Source organism: Canis lupus, chromosome 7 (assembly GCF_011100685.1).
Source record: "Canis lupus familiaris isolate Mischka breed German Shepherd chromosome 7, alternate assembly UU_Cfam_GSD_1.0, whole genome shotgun sequence".
In the NCBI taxonomy this organism is placed as follows: Eukaryota; Metazoa; Chordata; class Mammalia; order Carnivora; family Canidae; genus Canis; species Canis lupus.
Genome location: NC_049228.1, coordinates 41,293,131 through 41,312,731, shown reverse-complemented (window position 1 = coordinate 41,312,731; position 19,601 = coordinate 41,293,131). Strand labels below are relative to the sequence as shown.

The 19,601-nt window shown below is 58.9% G+C and overlaps 1 protein-coding gene across 1 annotated transcript; it reads left to right on the top strand.

Annotated features, from left to right (window-relative positions):
- Positions 1–848: 848 nt before the first annotated feature.
- BCAN (brevican) lies at positions 849–17,441 on the top strand. Its single transcript, NM_001284437.1, is given in 14 exon segments — positions 849–1,322; positions 4,878–4,987; positions 5,549–5,923; positions 6,218–6,392; positions 6,631–6,758; positions 7,244–7,537; positions 9,368–9,601; positions 10,104–10,745; positions 14,042–14,149; positions 14,693–14,851; positions 15,418–15,500; positions 15,810–15,954; positions 16,432–16,622; positions 16,957–17,441. Coding segments are annotated over 13 exon segments (2,748 nt in total). The 5' UTR covers positions 849–1,322; positions 4,878–4,896; the 3' UTR covers positions 17,080–17,441.
- Positions 17,442–19,601: the final 2,160 nt, after the last annotated feature.

The window sequence follows — 19,601 nt, the reverse complement described above, 5'->3', positions numbered from 1 at the left end:
TGGGACAGTTAGGGCATCAGCAGAGGGCAGTCCAGAGTCCCATACAGGAGGGAGGGACTTGGGTGCCGTCTAAATGGAAGGACAGGGACCGGTCCTGAGGTTGATTTGCACTGCAGGCACCCCGCATGACTTGGGATATTTTCGGGGTGCTGCTGGAGATTATGGGGATCAAATTCCCCAACAAGCTATCCTTGGTGCCACCACAGTTATCCGGGGAGAGAATTCAAGCATCTAGCTGTCCTGCCCACAGTCAGTGCCAGGGGTTCTGCTTCAAGTCCCAGGAGGGACAGGGGGAGTGAGAAGAGGGAGGGGCAGAGAGAGCCTGGGAAAGCAGAGGGAAGGGGAGGCTGTGGAGCTGAAGAGGGGGGGTGTCATTGGTATTCTGAGGAGTCCCCCAGTGCTAGGCAGCACTCAAGGCCCACCCCCTGGCACCAGGCTGCACATTCATCAGCAACAGCCCTGGCCAGTGGGCCCTCTGGGCTCCCAGCAACGCCTGTGTTTTGCACATTGGTTTTTGTGACCAGTGTGTCCATTCACAGTGCCGCTCCTCCCCCACACGGCATCCAGAGAGTCCCTGACTTGCTTTTCTTAACCCCTGAATCCGCTGTCTAACCTCCATCTGTCCAGCTGCAAAGTCAGCTCCTCCTCTGTGCAGGGAGCAGGAGCACCACCAGAGGCAAAACCCAATCAGGGCTTCCAACAGGGATGTGGTTGTGGTCCTTTGCCCCTCATCCTGCCTCCAAAAAAGAGCTTCCCTCCCCCACTCTCATGCTTCTGGCATCCTGTCCCTATTGTCCAATTCCCAGGCCCTCCTCCTCGCCCCTGGCCCCACGGGAAGTCCCTCTGGCTGTCTAACTTCCATCCGTCCAGTTGCAGCAGCATCCTCCAGCTCCGCGAACGCTCGCTCCCGCCCCTCCAGCCCTCCCCCCTACTCCAAGTCCCCGGCTTCTCTCCAGAACCATGTCCTACTTCGCACGTCCTTGCTCTCTCTGCTGCCTCTAGGAACCGACGCAGAGGAGGCAGCGGTAGCGTGACCTTCCCGAGCCCCCTGCGTCCCTGGACAGGGGGCGGGGGCGGCCCCGGGGAGGAGCGGGGCGGGGACGGGCGGGGGAGTGGAGAAAGGGGTTTTGTGCGAGCCCGGCGGCCCGGCGCCCTCTTCCGAACGTCCTGCGGGCCCGGCCCTCCCTGCGCCCGCGCAGTCCTCGCCGCAGTCGGCCGCAGCCGCAGGACGGAGCGTGGACCCGGAGGAGAGCCCGGAGGAGAGCCCGGAGGAGGCTGCAAACTTGGCGGTGCAGCACCCTCGCAGCCCCGGCCGCCTGCAGGTAGGTGAGCACGAGCGCAGCCGGACCACCGGGACCCGAGAGGCAGGGAGCCCGGGGCGCCGTCGGCCGCCGGTGGTCCGCGCCCCCCCGCCCCCGCCCCGCAGCTCTGGCCTCCCGGGGCTCCGGCGCAGGCCACCTGCTGACCCTGACAGCCCCCAGGCGCCCCTCCGCTGCGTGCGGCCCCTCCCGCGCCCCCGAGTCCACGGATGATAGGAACGCCCCCCGTCACTGCGGCCTCCTTGCTGCGCCCTCGGGCGCCAGCCCCCGGCTCAGGCTTCCGACCTTGTGCGGGGCAGGCGGGCGGCGGGAGGAGCAGGAAGCAGCCCCTCATTGGAGGCCCCTTCGGGGAGCCCCGGGACAGCCGACAGCGGAGCGGGTGGTCGGGGCGGACTGGCGCTGGAGTCCCAACTCTGCCACTTACTTGCTGTGTGACCTTGGGCAAGTTAGTTGACCTCCCTGAACCTCGGGTTCCTCTTCAGTGTGATGCATAGACCATATTTTTCTCAAAGTTAAGGTTATCCATGCGAAGCCTGGATAAGAGGCCTGACTCAGGTGGATGGTCAGTCACCAGTAGCCAGAGCTCCAGTTACCCTCCTGCTTTCCTCTCTAGCACTGCCAGGGGGCTGGAGACCCCCACTCCCAGGTCCTTTCCCCTCACCCTCCTATGGGAATAGCTCTGCCCACATGCTTCCAACAGGACCAAGAGATTTGCCATCAGTTTTGTTAGCACCGTTAATATCTGCATGACTTCTATTCCAGATAAGAGCAGTAAGATCAAGGGACACTGTTACCCATGGACCACCCACCCCCACTCACCCTGGCCCCACAGCATTACCAGCACCTGTGTTTTCATGGCTAACTTGGCATCATCCACCTTTCAGATTCTGAACTAGGAGGAGCTGCAGTAGCTCAGCTGTGATGTCGCTAATAGTATTACTAGTTGTGCGTCCAATAAATAGGACTATTTATGCAATGTCTTTAGCTGGTCCCACAAGCTCTGCTAATGCCTGGCTGCTGTCGTGTAAGGTCAGGTTGCTGCTTGCACGGCCACTAAGGGGACCATAAGAGCTTCCCTCCTGCTGACCCTGCTAGCTACAGGAGCCTGGTTCCTATGGGGCAGACTCTGCACAGCCAGCAGGGAAGGGGGGGGGGGCATTTAGCATGGAGATGGCAGGTATTGGATGTGTGTACGCATATGCATGGACACACACACACACACACAAACCCTGGTCCTGATCTTAATCCTCTGTGGATTGGGTCTACGAAGCCTGTGAGAAAGATGGGCTCCGTGATCAGACAGGAATAACATATCGAGAGAGAAGTTTCCTGAACAGCTTGGGAAGCTCAAGGCAAGGGCAGAAATCCTGGAGCTGGAGCAGGAAAGGATGAGCTGGAGAGAGGGATGGTGTGGATCAGGGAAGGGACAGGAAGCCTGTCGATGCCGAAACTCTCCAGGTTAGGGACGGAGAGGGTATCCTGCTCTGGAGGACAGCAGAGGGGTGAAGGCCAAGTCTGTTTTCCCTTTCCCCACCCCAGGTCTGACACTGGTGGCAGAGGAGGGGATGCAGTAGTGTTCTCAGGACACTTGGCTGTACCAGGATGGGGCTGAGGCCCAAGCAATGGGGTGGGGGCAATGCAGATGTCTCTGATCATGAGAACCATGTAATCCAGGTGCCCTCTTGGCCCCTCTGGTTAGTGACTCCCCTTCCTGGAAGTGGGATGGCTCCCATATTTCAGGGTACCAGGTCTTCATCAGCCTCAGACTTTCTCCCTTCATTCCCTCACCTTCAAAACAGAGGTAAAAGGGCAGGCCAGGGTGCTGGTCCCAGAGTGGCTCCAAATATATGGGTTTCTGGGCCGTCTGTCAGAGAGCTGGGACCCAGGTCTATGAGCAGCTCCAGCTCCAGCCTGAAGAGAGGGGAGGGAGGGCGCCAGAAAGGGGCCTGGCCCAGGACCTGGCACAGCTCAGATGCAAGGCAAACAGTCTGCCCAGTACCCAGCTGGCACCGGCTTCTTAAACCAAATGGTCCCTCCTTCTACCCCAGAAGGCAGTCCTCCCAAGTGCCCCTATACCCAGAGCTGGTCTCAGCACCCTCTGATCTGGCCCCAACAAGAGACACCCTGGACATCTGGCTCCTGTCACTCCTTCTCCAAGTCTAACCCTGAGGAAATGAAGCCCAGCCATAGCGGGAGGGATGGAGGTGTTGTAGGTGGGGAGGCATTCCAAGGAGGATCTCAGATCCCTGGGAGGATTTGGGAGAAGAGAGGTTTCCCAGCAGTTCAGGCTCAGAAAGGGGAACACATGCATGAAGGCAGAGCCTAAGAGGGCAAAGAAGATGGAGGTTGAACCATGGGCCTGGAGTGGGAATGAGCCTCTAGGAAATCCTGCCTCTAGACTAACCTGCATCCCTCCTGCTGCGCCATTGGCCTATGCCATGGCAGACCTGGGTCTCTGTGCTTTTCTACTAGCCCTTACAGATGTTGTTGGTCACTAGCTCTGAAGCCTTCCCTCCTGCAGGCACATTGGCCTGGTACCTGACTTGGCTTTGCTGGGAACCAGAGTCAGCCCTATCCTTCTCTGGGTCCCATTTCTCAGTGTCACCCCCCAACACCCCCATCTCTCCATTATGAAAGTGTAAGTGCTTTGAGATCTTCAGAGGACTATTCTGGGTTCTCAGGGTGTCTGAGAGCCAAGGGCAAGAGGGAGATGACCCCTCCCATTTAGTCTCCCCCTCCCTTAGCCCACCCCCCCAGCCTAGGGCTGTGGTGGGGGAAGGGAGAGGCTGGATGGAGGCCAGACTGGCAGAGACAGGGGCTTTGTCCCAGCTGGTTTCTGAGCCAGGAGATCCGGTGGGAAAGCCCGTGCCAGGCAGAAAGGAAGGCTGGGAAGAAGTGAGAAGGCAGCCAAGGGCGGAGGGGAGTGGAGGATGCTAAGGGTAAAGAGAAGAGTTTCCTTATAAGTACTGGTGGGGTAGGGGGAGGTCAAGGAGGGGTATAGCTAGAGAGAAGGTGTGCATCACCCAGGTTCAGTCTAGGAGGCCCTCCTGGAAGAGGCTGGGTGGGTATGGTACTCAGGGAGGAAGGGGCGGAAAGGAAAAGTTGGCAGGGTCCTGGGGCTCTGGGTTCAAGGAAGGAGTCTGGCACTGTGAAGACCAGAGGGAATGAAGTATGATAGCACCTACCACTCATGCTATAAGCATTTATTGAGCTCCTACGGTGTGCCTGGTTCTGTGCATCTGTGCAGCGCTTATAGGATAAAAGGCGCTCTAGAACCCGGAGCCTCATCACCACCCAGGTGCTGTCCTACAAGTCAGGAAACAAAGGCCTACAGAGGTTAATGAATTAGCCTTAAGTCACACAGGAAGTTGACTAGAACCCAGGTCTTGGTTCCAAGGAAGAGTCCTCTGGTGGGGAGACAGAATCAAAAACAAGGGAGTTAACGGTGAGGTTGGGACAGTGGGCTTCTTGGACCACCATATGTGTGAGTCCACATGGATGTGGTCAGGAGCCGGGGGAAGTCCATCCTAAAGTCTAACCCCAGCTTTCCTCCTCAAGTCCCTCCACCAGCCTGAGCATGGCCCCCCTGTTCCTGCCCCTGCTGGTAGCCTTGGCCCTGGCCCGGGGCCCTGTGGCCTTAGCTGATGCCCTGGAAGGGGACAGCTCAGGTAAGCAACCGCACTCAGCATCACTGTCTCTGTCTCCTGCATCTCCTCTATGGAAGAGGGTGGCCTTGGAGGACCCGGGGAGAGATAGGATAGAGGGCACTGTGGGGAATGATGTGGTCTGGGATGCTTGGAAATAAGGGATAAGCTGCTGGCTCTGGGTAGGGCAGGCAAAATTAGTGGTAGGACTGCCAACCCCTAGGGCATGGGACCAATGAAGGGGGCTGGAAGACAGAACAGGGATAGAGTGGGGAGAAATCCCAAAGGTGAGTCTGAGGGAAACTGAGGGGAAACTTTAAGGCCAGGGCTGGGGCCAGCTTAGATCTGGAGTGGGCCCCAGGGAGTCCTGGGATGGTACCTACCAGGCCACTGTCCACAGGAACAGACTGGAAGATTTGGGGACAGATCTGGAGAGGGAGTGGGATGGGCCTGGGGTCCTAGAGGCAAGCATGTGGGGCCCTGGGAGCAGTGGTGGCTGGGATCCTGGGGCGGGCTTGGAGACCAGGTGGGACCCTGTGGATCAGGTGCCAAGTTCTAGCCACCGGCCTGCCCGCCCACCCACAGAGGACCGGGCCTTCCACGTGCGCATCGCGGGTGACGCACCACTGCAGGGCGTGCTGGGCGGCGCCCTCACCATCCCTTGCCACGTTCACTACCTACGGCCGCTGCCGGGCCACCGGGCCGTGCTGGGCTCCCCGCGGGTCAAGTGGACCTTCCTGTCCGGGGGCCGTGAGGCCGAAGTATTGGTGGCTCGGGGGCTGCGCGTCAAGGTGAGCGAGGCCTACCGTTTCCGTGTGGCACTGCCTGCCTACCCGGCATCACTCACCGACGTGTCCCTGGTGCTGAGTGAGCTTCGGCCCAACGACTCCGGCATCTACCGCTGCGAGGTCCAGCACGGCATAGATGACAGCAGCGATGCCGTGGAGGTCAAGGTCAAAGGTGAGGGGCAGGACCCAGGAAGGTTCCCCCAGGGTGGGAGCCCACAGTGTGAGGGGGGAGCAAATGCTCTGGAAGGCACCCAGTGAGCTAGAAAAGGAGTGGGTAGAGACAGACCTTTGTTACCTCCTTTCTCTCTTGGGGTGGACAGACTCCTGAGCACAGCCTGGGGCAGGCCCCTCAGCAGTAGAGAGAGCACAATGTGAACTTTACCCTCGTGTACAGGGGAGTGCCAAGGAGGGTGAGAGGAGGTCAGGGTGGGGTGATCATGCCTCAGGGCTCCTCTCTGCCCCTCAGGGGTCGTCTTTCTCTACCGGGAAGGCTCTGCCCGCTATGCTTTCTCTTTCGCTGGGGCCCAGGAGGCCTGTGCCCGCATTGGAGCCCGCATTGCCACCCCGGAGCAGCTCTATGCCGCCTACCTCGGGGGCTATGAACAGTGTGATGCTGGCTGGCTATCTGACCAGACCGTGAGGTGAGCAGGGTTGGGACGGGGGATCCTGTGGACCAGGAGCTTCTAGTTGTGTCTGGAAGTGGCAGTGGGCCCTGGTTCTGCCAGGGGCTGCTGGCTGCCTCAGGTCAACCATCCAGGACCCCCTGCCCCTGGGGGTGTCTCTGCAGAAGAAAACAATTGGCTGCATGGAAAGGCAGTGCGATTCAGGAGGGGCATCCCTGGATAGCTCCCTGATGGAGGCATCTGTACTCGCTCCCAGGTATCCCATCCAGACACCACGAGAGGCCTGTTATGGAGACATGGATGGCTTCCCTGGGGTCCGGAACTATGGAGTGGTGGACCCAGATGACCTCTATGATGTCTACTGCTATGCTGAAGATCTAAATGGTGATTGGGGGTGAGGGGTTCTCAGAGCCCCTTCTCCGGTGCTGTCCAGAGGTCTTCCTGGGGCCTCTGCTGGACCTCATGTGTTCAAGCAGGCATCCAAGGGGGCATCCAAAGGAACAACCCGTGTCCCACCTTCCAGATACTGTCATGGAAGCAGGTTCATGGCCAAAGCCTCCGACAAGTGGTGGGAGACCGACTTTGAGTTTGACTCTGCTGCCACCTGCTGTGCATCTCTCTACTTCGTAGCATCTCTGGGCTGTACTGTGCTTCTTTGCAGTCTGAGAAAGTTGAGCCAGGCCCCTCTGAGTAATAACATCTATCCTGAGGTTTTACCTGAGCTTTGACCCTGAAATAGGGTAGTTGACTCCATGTCACAGATGCAGAGACCAAGGCCCAGAGAAGCCAGCCTAGGGTCTCTACGGGAGCCCAGGGTGGATGGGGCTCCCGACTTCCTGGTCACCCGGCCTCCTCTTCCTCTCTACCAGGAGAGCTGTTCCTGGGTGCCCCCCCAGACAAGCTGACGTTGGAGGAGGCACGGGCGTACTGCCGGGAACGGGGTGCAGAGATTGCCACCACGGGCCAGCTCTATGCAGCCTGGGACGGGGGCCTGGACCGCTGCAGCCCGGGCTGGCTGGCCGATGGCAGTGTGCGCTATCCCATTGTCACACCCAGCCAGCGCTGCGGTGGGGGCCTGCCTGGTGTCAAGACGCTCTTCCTCTTCCCCAACCAGACCGGCTTTCCCAACAAGCACAGCCGCTTCAACGTGTACTGCTTCCGAGGTGAGCCGGCCTTCCTGCAGAGGCCGAGACCACCCTCCTTTAGTCAGAGACAGACTTGAGCTCTGAAGTTTCCCCCCTCCCCCCAGCTCAGCTTGGCACCTAGGGTTCTTACTGTGGTTCTGCCCTCTGTCTTGTGCTGTGTAGCCTCGGGGAGAGCACCTGCATCTCTGTATCCCCTCCCCTACCTTCTCTCCAATCCATGACTCGCCTCTCCCATGTCACTCCATATTGGGTGATCGGAGAGGTTTCCATTGCTGGTCTGCTCATGAGTAGAGCAGGGATGATAGACATTCTCAGAATGCAATGAATGATCTGCTCCAGTTAACATAATGCCTTCAAGAGCCCTGGGTGGGGGGTGTTCAGAACCTTCAGCTTGAGGGTGTCCGATTTTTAACCACCAAATATTGATGGACAGACACAATTCCCCCCCACAGGGAGCAGGTCCTCAAGGACACTGGGTGTAGAGATGGTTTATCTGACCACATCTTCTATTGGGGGCTTATAGGAATGCAGTGCCTGGGACCCCCAGAGACACAGGGCCCAGACCTAGGGGGACTGACAGGGAGGCAGTGTCAGGGGGTGTCTGGGTCCTCACCTCAATCATGAGTCTGCAGCACTGGTACAAGGGTTGAGGCAGAAATGAAAGGAGACTACACAGCCTCGACCTTCGGGGAGCTCCTGGTCTGAAGGGGAAAGACACTGCTTTTGCCATGGGGGCCCCCAATCCAAAAAACAATAAGCTTGAAAAGAGACTGAGAGAAAAGCATTACTTCTATTGGGGCAGATCTCCAAACATCCTTAGCCCAGGGTGAGGGAGTGGTGGGGAAGTGAAGCCCCTAGGAAGGAAGATCCATCTGGAAAAGCCAGTGCAAGAGGGTTGATGATGACGATCATAATTGTAGTGAATATGTCTTATGCGTTGCTTATGATTTTGTGCTGAGCACTGTTCCAGGGAGACATGGAAGGAGGAGCTGAATGGAGGAGGAGGGAGGATGACTGGTTGGGAACAGGGACAGGCAGGCAAGGGCACAAGTTTGCTAGTCTGGCAGGAGCGAGGCTCACCAGAGTAGGTGAGGGGGCAGGACGTTCTGTGCTGTCATGTCTGGCTGAGCACAGACAGCCCTCAGGGCTTTTCTTAGCCCAATTTCACTGTCACTTCATTGGTTTTCTGATCTTGGTTCTCCTCTTCAAAGACAAGGTAATCCATCCTAAAGCTCCAGTTGTTTGGAGGGAGCAGCTCCTGGAAGGATGGAGCAGGCCCTTCCTTTGCTCTCCGGCCCCAGTGCTGACACCCTCAGCCGGTGGCTGCCGAATGTCCTTCCTGCACTCCACCCTCCAGCCCTCCTGGATAATGGGCCACCTGTCCATCCTTCTTGTCTCTATCTCCTTACTCAAGGGACTGTCTCTCTCCTGAGCCTTTCCTGACCACTCCATCTAAAGTAGTACTTCCCACCATTCTATCTCCTTACTCTGTCCAATTGTTCTTTATATAGTAACATAATATATGTTTACTGGTTTATTATCTATAGTTAGGCTCTAAACTCCCTTAGGACAGGAGGCTTGCTGTTTTTCCTCCATGGTGTCCTCAGTGCCCAGAAGAATGCTTGGCATGACACATAGTGGGCCTGTGATTAATGCTTGAGGGACACATAATGAACTCCCACAGTGCTCCCTGGGTCCTGTGAGTCCTCCACAGGGAAGATGAGTGAGAATTGAGAGAGTCTCATGGTCTTTGAGTCTAGTCCAGAGACTGTGGGTCTCTCCCATGGCTGTGGCTGGAGGGCAGCGCCACCTGCCTAACCTCCCATTGGCACTTCCCTCCTGACACAGACTCTGCCCAGCCCTCCGCCATGCCTGAGGCCTCTGACCCAGCGTCTGACCCAGCCTCTGATGGGCTGGAGGCCATTGTCACAGTGACAGAGACCCTGGAGGAGCTGCGGCTGCCTCAGGAAGCTGTGGAGAGCGAGTCCCGGGGAGCCATCTACTCCATCCCCATCGTGGAGGACGGAGGTGGTAGAAGCTCCACTCCAGAAGACCCCGCAGAGGCCCCCAAGACCCTCCTCGGTAACTGGAGCCCCTGTCAAGAGGAGTTGGGGGTGAAGGTGTCCAGAGTGATGCTGGGCTTATGGCTGGCATGACTCGTCCTGTCCCTTCTCAGCATCTTGGTGATGCAAGGCATCTCTCCAGGACTTTCCCAACCCTTGCCTTTGCAGCACATTCCACTCCCAACTCTCTGGGCCTTGGAAGGAGGGTGCTCCCTCCTTTGTGTCCTCCTCCCCCTTACCTACCCAAAATAGACTTGAGAATTTTAAGCCTACAAGAGTGAGTGAGATACAACGACTGTGTTTTTTTCCTGGGCTAATGACAGCTCACAGAGCTTTCACCAGGTAGCCTCAATATTGCTGTTCAAGTTGGAGGTCTTCCGGTGGGGAGCAAAGACAGCCTGTCCCAGGGGCAGGCTCCCCCACCTCACCCTCCACAGCCCCTTCCTCCCTCCTCTTCTCTTCAGTCTTCCCGGTTGGGGCTGGTGCTGTCCCTGGTGCTGAACCATCTGTGCTTTGTCTAGAATTCGAAACACAATCCATTGTGCCTCCCCTGGGGTCCTCCGAAGAGGAAGACAAGACTTTGGAGGAAGAAGAGAAATATACGGATGAAGAAGAAGAGAAAGAAGAGGAGGAGGTGGAAGATGAGGCCCTATGGGCCTGGTCCAGCGAGCCCAGCAGCCCAGACCCACAGACCCCTCTGCCCACTGAGCCAGCCCTAGAGGAATTACTCTTCCCTGCCTCTCCACCACCAGCGAGTGCAGTCCTACAGCCTAGGCCATCACCACCTTCCGACAGAGAGCCAGAGGCTCCCAGGCCTCCAAGAGTCCTTGGGCCACCCACTGAAACTCTATCCACTCCCAGGAATGGGCAGCTGGCATCCTCACCACCTTCAGCTACGGCTGGGGAGAGAGAGGTGGGGGAGGAGGCTGGTGGTCCTGAGCTGACTGGGGTCCCTCGAGGAGAGAGTGAGGAGACAGGGAGCTCTGAGGATAGCCCTGCCCTGCTTCCAGCCACACGGGCCCCTGAGAGTGCCAGGGAATCGGAGGCCCCCTCTGAAGAGAATTCTGGAAGAACTGTCCCAGCAGGGACCTCAGTGCGGGTTCAGCCAGTGCTGCCCACTGACAGCGCCAGCCAAGGTGGAGTGGCCGTGGCCCCCTCATCAGGTAACTTTGCCCAAGGCTCGACTTCCCTCTTTCTCCTCCTTCCCTTTCTCCCCCTGAAGCTCTGGGTCACATGATCTCTGGTCCTTTACCCTCATTGCCCCAGCCTCTCCTGTCCTTTGCCTTCATTCTCCTACACACCTTTACCTGGGTGTCCAGTCTTGGATGCTGCACTTGTGACTTCCATCCCAGCTCTCTGATTTCTCACTTCATGACCCCCAACTCCATGGCCCCACCCTTGACTCCAGCCCCACCACTAACCACCTGGGACCTTTTCCTGCTCTTGGCTCTCCACCTGTGACTCAGCGGCCCCACAGGCCACCCCCCATCCTCATACACCTCAGGTGTCCTGGGTTCCTATTGTATTCTCCAAGGCCCAGGCCTCCGCTCTTGCTGCCGCTTCCCCTCCAGCTGCCCCCTCCCCCTCCTGTGTGCCATCCACCTCAGCCCTCCCACTGATATCAGGGAAGCCTGGGATTCTGTCCCTGCCCCTTAGCCTCTGGGGTCCAGGAGAGCCCTTATCCCCACAGAGCCTTAAGCGACTACTTCTGTGAAGTATTTTTTCGACTGTTTCATGGAAAACAAGCCTTGGAAATAAATCTCTATTAAACCACTTTATAACCAAAACTCTGGCCCCCTCTGTCTCCACCCCCAGCTGCCTGCCCTTTTCATTCCTTGGATTTGTGTCGTGGGCAGCTCTCTGATGCTTCCCTTTGGCCCTGCCTCTCCCTCTCCTCTCTCCCATCAATCCGAGCCTCTCTGCCTCCTCTTCATCCTCAGCCAGTGCCCTTTCCTGTCCTCCATCTAACAGCGCTCACTGGTCCTCAGCCTCCCCTCTCAGGCTGTCCTCTGTCTTCCTCCTCACTGCCAAGAGCCCAAATCTGACCGTCAGAGAAGTCATTGTCCATCAGCCCAGGGACTGCTGGGAGTTGTAGTCCTGCACCCCTGATGGGGAGAAACCTCAGCCAGAGAGAGAGAGAGAGAGAGAGAGAGCATTTGTATTCATTTCTGATCCATCTCAATGGCTCCCATCTAGAGCCATACATACAGACTAGTGATGGAGAAAGTCTATCTGAGCATAGAAGCCCATGCCTGGCATCCAGGTGCCCCAGCCTCCCCCACCACAACTCAGCAGGGGGATGGGATCTAAGTTTCATCCCACTGCCCAAAGCCACCCCCTCCTCCACTGACCCCTGCACTAACAACCATCTCACCCCTAGGAAGAATGGTCTCACCCTCTCTGAACCTAAAGGATCTCAAAGTCCTTAATGCTACAGAAGACACAAAGCAGGAGGCGAGGATGGAGAGGAAATATAGAGGGGGAGCAGTGGAGAGTTAGGTTCTGGGGTCTCAGAGAAGCCCTGCCTACTCAGGGAAGGTTGAGCTTCCCCGTGGAGAGCCCTGGAGAAGGCTGGGGTCCTGCCAGCCCCAGGACTACCCTTGCTAGATGGTCCAGGGTGGGGTAGGGGCCCATGAATCACAGCAGGCTTGCCCATTCCAACCACTGGCTCTCTGCCCCACTGGCCTTGGAGTTCAGTGCCCTGTGGGTTGGGAGGGGGTTTGGTGGGAAGAGAAGCATCAAGGGAAGTCTCTGCAGTACCTTAGTTACCCCACCTGGAGGCTGAGGGATGTCCTCTGGTCTGCTACTGCACCAGGAGGGAAGAACTTTCTGGTTGTAGAAGTCATTGGCCTCCAGAGGGGGAAGAAGGAAGAGCAGAAAGTCTCAGGAGGAGTGCCTTCACTTCCAGTCTGTTGTCCTGGCTCAGGTGCTGCCACCCACAGCCCAAGGAGGGACCTAGTGGCCTGGGTGCAGGACCAAGTTTGGAAGTCTCTGCCCCCCAGGGAAGTGTGAGGAATGGAATGGGCTTCCTAGCCTCTTCCTACCCTCTGTGGGGCCTGGTGCTTAGTGGGTTACATAAAACACCTCCCCTCCCCCTTTGCCCAGGGAGCTAGTGCTACCAGCTTGGAAGAAACTGTTGGCAGGAGGGGAGATGATGGGTGTGTGTGTGTGCTGGAACAGCTGATTCATTTCACCCAAAACAGCTAGGTCATCCCAGCAAAAATCTTGGAATCACCTCCAGCTTCTCCTCCCCCTACCTCTGCTCTCATCCCCACCAGGCAGAGGGAAGCACAGTGGGCCTTGCCTTTGGTTGCCAGGGTATGGCAGGGTGTGAAGAGCCCTGCTCAGGAATGTTTCCCCTCCCAAGCTGAGAGCCTGGCCCTGCACTGTCAGTCTGTGGGGCCATCCTCCTCTTCCTGGACCAGAAGGAGTGAAAGCTGCCTATCCAGCACCCAGGCCTGGTCTAAGGGCAGCCACCTGGGAGGATGGGATCCTGGGATCCAGAGGGAGCAAGTCCAGAGGAGAAGGCAGGTGACCCAGCCAGAGGACAGATGGCAGGCCTTCAGTGTAGTGTGTTGGTCTAAGAAGACTTTCTGGGGAGAGAGGGCCAGAAAAAGGAAAAGAGATGGATTGGAGGGGATTCTAGGCTGGGGAATGTGCAGAAAGCCCAAAGTGGAGGGGAGTCTGGGGAGGAGAGAGAGTCTGGGAGATAAGGGGAGGCAGGAGGCTGCATGATGTTGAGAGTGCATGGAGCCAGCAGGGCAGTGGGAGCCTCCAGCTTCATTCCTGGGGGTGGGGGGTTGATGATTAGGGTATGGAGTTAGGCAAATACATTGATTGCTCACTATCAGCTTCTGAGGTTGACTCTATCTGGTAGAGGGCAGGAGGAATAGCTAGCCCCCCCACCCCCATCAGGTCCCAGAGCAGTAAAGGTCAGGCCACACCTGTGTTGCTGTGGTGATGGTCCTCTTCTCAGGTAGCACTCGGGCCACCTAAACTGTACAGAACTGTGCAGAAACCTGGTACAAACACAAGGGGGTGGGGACTGACCTCCAGGCTCAGAGAGGTAAAGTGACCTGCCCAGTGTCACTCAGCAGAGCCAGGAACCAGATAAGAGTCCAGGTCTCATGATTGACAACTCAGTATCTTTCCCTTTCGTGGGGTTGGGTCCTGAGGGCCTTCCTGGCCACTTTCCCCAGCCCATTCCATAGCGTCCACACTGGTGGGCAGGGCAATGGCCAGTACAGGGTTGAGTCCATGCTGAAGTGAGAGGTTATGGGGGTGGTGGCCCGTGTGGGAGAAAACCCCAGAACTTAGGGCTGGGCTGACTTTCAAGGTACTGTGATAGCTCCCAAGACAAGGAGATTGGAGCTGTGGGCTCTCTGAACCCTCTCTGGGGGGCTCAGGATGCAGAGCTGTGCTCCCCTGCTCCCCCCACCTCACTTCTCTCCCCCCTCAGGTGACTGTGTCCCCAGCCCCTGCCACAATGGTGGGACATGCTTGGAGGAGGAGGAGGGGGTCCGCTGCCTGTGTTTGCCTGGCTATGGGGGGGACCTGTGTGATGTTGGTGAGTGTGTTGAGGAGCAGGGCTGGGGTGGGGGTAGACCTGAAGCCTGGACCCTGCCACCATGTACTAGCTCTGGAGCGAAGAGGGAGGGCACTGGTTTGGGCCTTGTCATTAACAAATCTCCATTTTAGTCAAATCATGTAACCTCTCTGAGCCCTACCCTGGATTTCCTCATCTGTTAAGTGGAACCACACAAGCCTTTCTCAAGTGGTCCCCGTGCAAGGAGTGCACAGCATACCCCTTGCGTCTGGCAGGCAGTCCATACCTGCTAGTTCTCTCCTGGCAAGAGAGGAGGGCACAGCCCTTCCCTAGGATGGAGGATTGTGGAGACCCGGGCGAGGACTCTAGCCCTCACCCTCGCTGGTCCCTGGTACTCAGAGGAGGAAGCCATTAAGGATTCCTCCCACCAGGGCCCCAGGCGCTCCTCCTCACCCCCCATCCTCTGCTGGCTCTCTGGCATCTGCTGGGGCAGCAGGAGGAGCCCAGTCCCTTCTGGGGGACGTGGCCCCTCCGGCCCCAGTGACCCACCCCTCTGTGCCCCAGGCCTCCGCTTCTGCAGCCCTGGCTGGGACGCCTTCCAGGGGGCTTGCTACAAGCACTTCTCTACCCGGAGGAGCTGGGAGGAGGCAGAGACCCAGTGCCGGATGTACGGCTCGCACCTGGCCAGCATCAGCACGCCGGAGGAACAGGACTTCATCAACAGTGGGCTGGGGATGGGGCTGGAGGGGACCTCATCACCTGCTCTCTCCCACTCACTCATTAACCAGTCATTAATCACGAGTGAGTGTGTGAATTAATTAACTCCCTAATTCATTAATCCGGGAGCTCATTACTTGGTTTGCTTTATTCATTCATTCATTCCCATCTCCGTCTCCCTCCTTCCGTTGCACGCCACGCGAGGGGCGAGGGGCTCCGGCAGCACCGGCTGGGGGCTGTGGCAGGAACGACACCTGCACCCGCCAGACGCCACCCGCGGCCCCTCCCCGCCTCGCAGCCTCTGCCACCGCCATCTACTTCCCCGACTCTGTCCTCGGTTTCCCTTTCCCGGCCCCGCTGGCATATCTCTCCTCCCCACCTCTTCCTTCCGTCCGCGGGCAGAGGTCGGGCAGAGGTCGGACGGACGGACAGGGAAGCAGGGAAGCGCGGGCCGGGTCTGGCGGGACCGACCCCCTCCCCCCGCCGTAGGCCGCCGGCAGCGGGGAGCGGCGCCACCTGCTGGCAGCAGGGCTCACTGCACACACCCGCGTCCGCCGGCGCTTCCTCCCCAGGTCGGTACCGCGAGTACCAGTGGATCGGGCTTAACGACCGGACAATCGAAGGCGACTTCTTGTGGTCAGATGGCGTCCCCCTGGTGAGAGGCTCCGGCTGCCCCTCGAGCTGGCCAGGTCGCTTGTCCCAAGCACTTCTGCCTCCGCCCCCAGTGACCCATCACTTGCCCTCTTTTTCTGGCGGGTTCTCTGTCCCTCTTCTCCTGGGCAGGCCTCCCTTTCTTGCGTTCCTCTCTCTTCTCATTATCCCTCCCCATAAAGCCTGTGACTGTCCTTGGGCCCCCACTCCTCATCCCCCTTGCTGGCTGTCTCCTAGCACTCCTCCCACCCTCCTTCTTAGGCCCTCCAGGTCCATCCCTCCCCCTCACTACACCCTCCACCCGACCCCCCAGCTCTATGAGAACTGGAACCCTGGGCAGCCTGACAGCTACTTCTTGTCTGGAGAGAACTGCGTGGTCATGGTGTGGCACGATCAGGGACAGTGGAGTGATGTACCCTGCAACTACCACCTGTCCTACACCTGCAAGATGGGGCTGGGTGAGGCCAGGCAAGGGGGAGGAGGGGAGCGCCAGGGGACCCAAGCCGCATGTGTGTAAAAGGAGGGGGAAAAGCTACGGAGGAGTCAGAAATGTGTCCCAGGCCACTGGCAAGGAGGAGATAACAAATGAGGTGCACCCACCAGGAACCTCTGCTCTTTTTTGCATCACATTGTGGCCCTCCCCTTCCTCCTCCTCCTGATTCTGGGAACTGTCACCCACAGAGCCAGGCTCCCAGTTCTTTTTTTTTTTTTTTTAAGATTTTATTTATTTATTCATGATACACACACAGAGAGAGAGAGAGAGAGAGAGAGGCAGAGACACAGGTAGAGGGAGAAGCAGGCTCCATGCAGGGAGCCTGACTCAGGACTCGATCCCGGGTCTCCAGGATCAGGCCCTGGGCTGAAGGTGGTGCTAAACCGCTGAACCACCCGGGGCTGCCCTAGGCTCCCAGTCCTTGACTGTGTCTCCCCTGCAGTGTCCTGTGGGCCTCCACCAGAGCTGCCCCTGGCTCGAGTGTTTGGCCGCCCACGGCTGCGCTATGAAGTAGACACGGTGCTTCGCTACCGGTGCCGGGAGGGGCTGATGCAGCGCAACCTGCCACTAATCCGCTGCCAGGAGAATGGTCACTGGGAGCCACCCCAGATCTCCTGTGTGCCCCGCAGGCCTGTGAGTGCCAGGAAGATGCAGGTGGGGAGCTATCCAACAGTAGCCCTGGGCTCTAGCCCAGCTCTGCCAGCCCCTGGCTGTGTTACCTTGCAGTAATCGCTGCCCCCCTCTGGGGCAACAGGAAGGAGGTGGTGGTGAGCTGGATACTCTGGGGTCCCTTTCAGCGGGGGGGATGTCCAAGAGCATTGGCCACACCCTGGACTCTTACGTGCTGAGCCAGGGCTAGTGTTTGGATGAGATCAGGGGTCAGGAGGAGTAACACCAGAGGGCAGGCTCTGAGAAGAGACACAGGGAGGAGCCCAGGACAGAGGATGAACGTGTACATCTTTCCCAGGGTCGGGCTCTGCACCCAATGAAGGCCTCAGGAGGACAACAGGGGAGGCTACTGGGACGCTGGCAGGCACCACGGATGCCTCCTTCCAGGCCCTCTCTTGGTCCTCAAGGAGCAAGGCCTTAAACAACTGCTGCCCCCAGCACTGCCCTCTCTCCCACCCTCTTCCCATCATAGGAAGTGACCACGTGAGGGGTGGAGCTGGAGTCCAGGTGGCAGTGCCTGGGCAGCTCCACCCTAGACTAGACCCTCTGGCCCCTACCCTGGGCATCAGAACCCCTATGGTGGGCGGGGGGGGGGGGGGGGCTCAAGGGAGTCCCTAAGTGCCTCAACTGCCCCTCTCCTTGCCAGCCAGCCTGTCCCCTCCTGTCCACTCCATCCCTCTGGGAACACCTGGCCCCCTTACAATCAGATTTCCCAGGAAATGGGTCTACAGGATGGAGAACCAGTAAAACCAGCCTGAAATAAAGCTGCATTTGAGCAACTGCAATCAAGCAAATTTGATGCTTCTGTGGGAGAGGAAGAGAGGAGAACGGGCTTGGGCTGGGCCTCCTGGGATAAACAGATCCTATGCAGTGATGAGCTTCTGAAGGTCAGAGAAGTCCCCAAGATGTCAGCAGAGAGAATGATGTCGGCACCGCATAGCTGCCCAGGACGGATTTATCGAGTGGAGGAGCTCACTGGGACAGGGGGCCAGTGTCAGGGTGTCTGGAAAGAGCTGGAGTGCCAGGGTGCCCAGTTGAGCAGACCTGGACAGTCTGGGGACAGAGGGCCCACAGAGCAAGGCTGGGAGGCCGGTGCCTTGGTGGTTCCGCTCTGAAGTTCCCAGGGAGGTGTTCTCTCGGGGCTGAGGGTTAGGGTGAAGGGAATGCAGGTCTGGGGGCCAGACTGCCGCAGAGGAAGCTGGGACGCGGGAATGCGGCAGCCAGACAAGGGCCCTGAAGTCCCAGCCTTGCTGGCCGGCTGGACTCCGGGAAGGACCTTGGCGGGTCTCCGGACTGTGACCGGCAGAGGGCGCTGCGGACGCGGGGACGGCGGCCCGAGAGTGCGCTGTGCGCGTGCGCGAGTGGGGCCGGGCCGAGGAGCCGCGGGGCCCCGGGAGGCCGCCAGGGGGCGCCGCGACCTCTGGCTCCGAGCAGCGGGGGCGGGGAAGGGGGAGGGGGCCGCGGGGCGGAGGGCGACTTCCGGCCAGGCTGCGCTGGCCCTGGGGCCGTGAGTCAGCGGAGGTTGGGACGGTGAGGTCACTCTCAGAACTGGGGAGAGGATGACGCGCCGGGAGTGCGCGTGTACCGCCTCGCAGGGCGCGGGGTTGTGCCTTCGTGATGGGGGCCCTGCCCACTCGCAGTCACACTCGCGCGCACGCCGCCGCTGGCCGCTGCCCATGACCAGTGTCCCCCACGTGGGCAATTCTGAGTCCTCTTCCTGCGAGTCCGCAGAACCGGATACACTCAGAGACAGGGGACAGACTGGCGGAGCAGGAGGGCTGGGAGCCCGGGAGGGCCTCGGGAGGGGAGGCCCGGCAGGTGCCTGTGGGAGCCGCGGGGGGCCTCACCCCATCCCACCCGCAGCACCGCGCTGCCCCGCTCCTCGGCCTCTCCACCCTGGATGGAGACCCCAAACTCACTGTCTCCAGGACTCCAGCGTGACCTCCCAGCCCCCCTACCACCTCGCTCCTCTCCTCCCCAGGCTCACCTGCCCTACCTCTTGCCCTCCCATGGCTAGGGATGGGGCTGTTTCTTCAGGAGCCACAGGAAGGAAAACCGTCCTGGGGCCAGAGTAGGCCCTGGACACCCCCCCCCCCCTTTGTTCTGTACTACCCTTTGGATTGCCTAGTCAGTGCATTGTTAGGGATGGCAGGCGCTTGGCTGGAATTGTGCATCAAGACCAAGGTGGGCTTTTGGTTTTTTTTGTTTTTTGTTTTTTAATTTTTATTTATTTATGATAGTCACAGAGAGAGAGAGAGAGAGAGAGAGAGAGAGGCAGAGACACAGGCAGAGGGAGAAGCAGGCTCCATGCACCGGGAGCCCGACGTGGGATTCGATCCCGGGTCTCCAGGATCGCACCCTGGGCCAAAGGCAGGCACCAAACCGCTGCGCCACCCAGGGATCCCCCAAGGTGGGCTTTTGAAAGTAGGGCCTGAAGAGAAGGCTGAGGAGGGGCTGTGTCTGTCCCTGGGCTCCTAAGAGAGGTTCTCTGAGAAACAGGCCCTCACAGAGATGGAGCTGACACAGCAGGTTGGATCCTCTAGAGGCTCCTGGGGTGAGCTGGAAGGGGATTGGGTTGCCCAGCCCTGTCCCCAACACTTCCTCACTGACTCTTCCCCACGGCTGGAGGCAGGGTTCCACTGCTTGAGCCTAGATGAGGACAGTGCCAGAGGTTGACCGGGCCTGGAACTGGAATCCTTTCCCCCTCCCCAACACCTGCTGGCCACTGGAGCAAGGCTGCCGGAAACGGAAGCCTTCTCCTGGCTTTGTGGAGCTTCCTGGAGAAGCGGGAGCTGGTCCAGGGATGACTCAGCACCGTGAACAAAATCCAACACTGACCTGCATGTGTGTGTATGCGTGTCTGTGTGTGTGTGCACATCGGCACGTGTGCGATGACTGGAGGGGGGATCCACAGCTCCTGGAGTGCCTGCCCTGTCTCTCTGC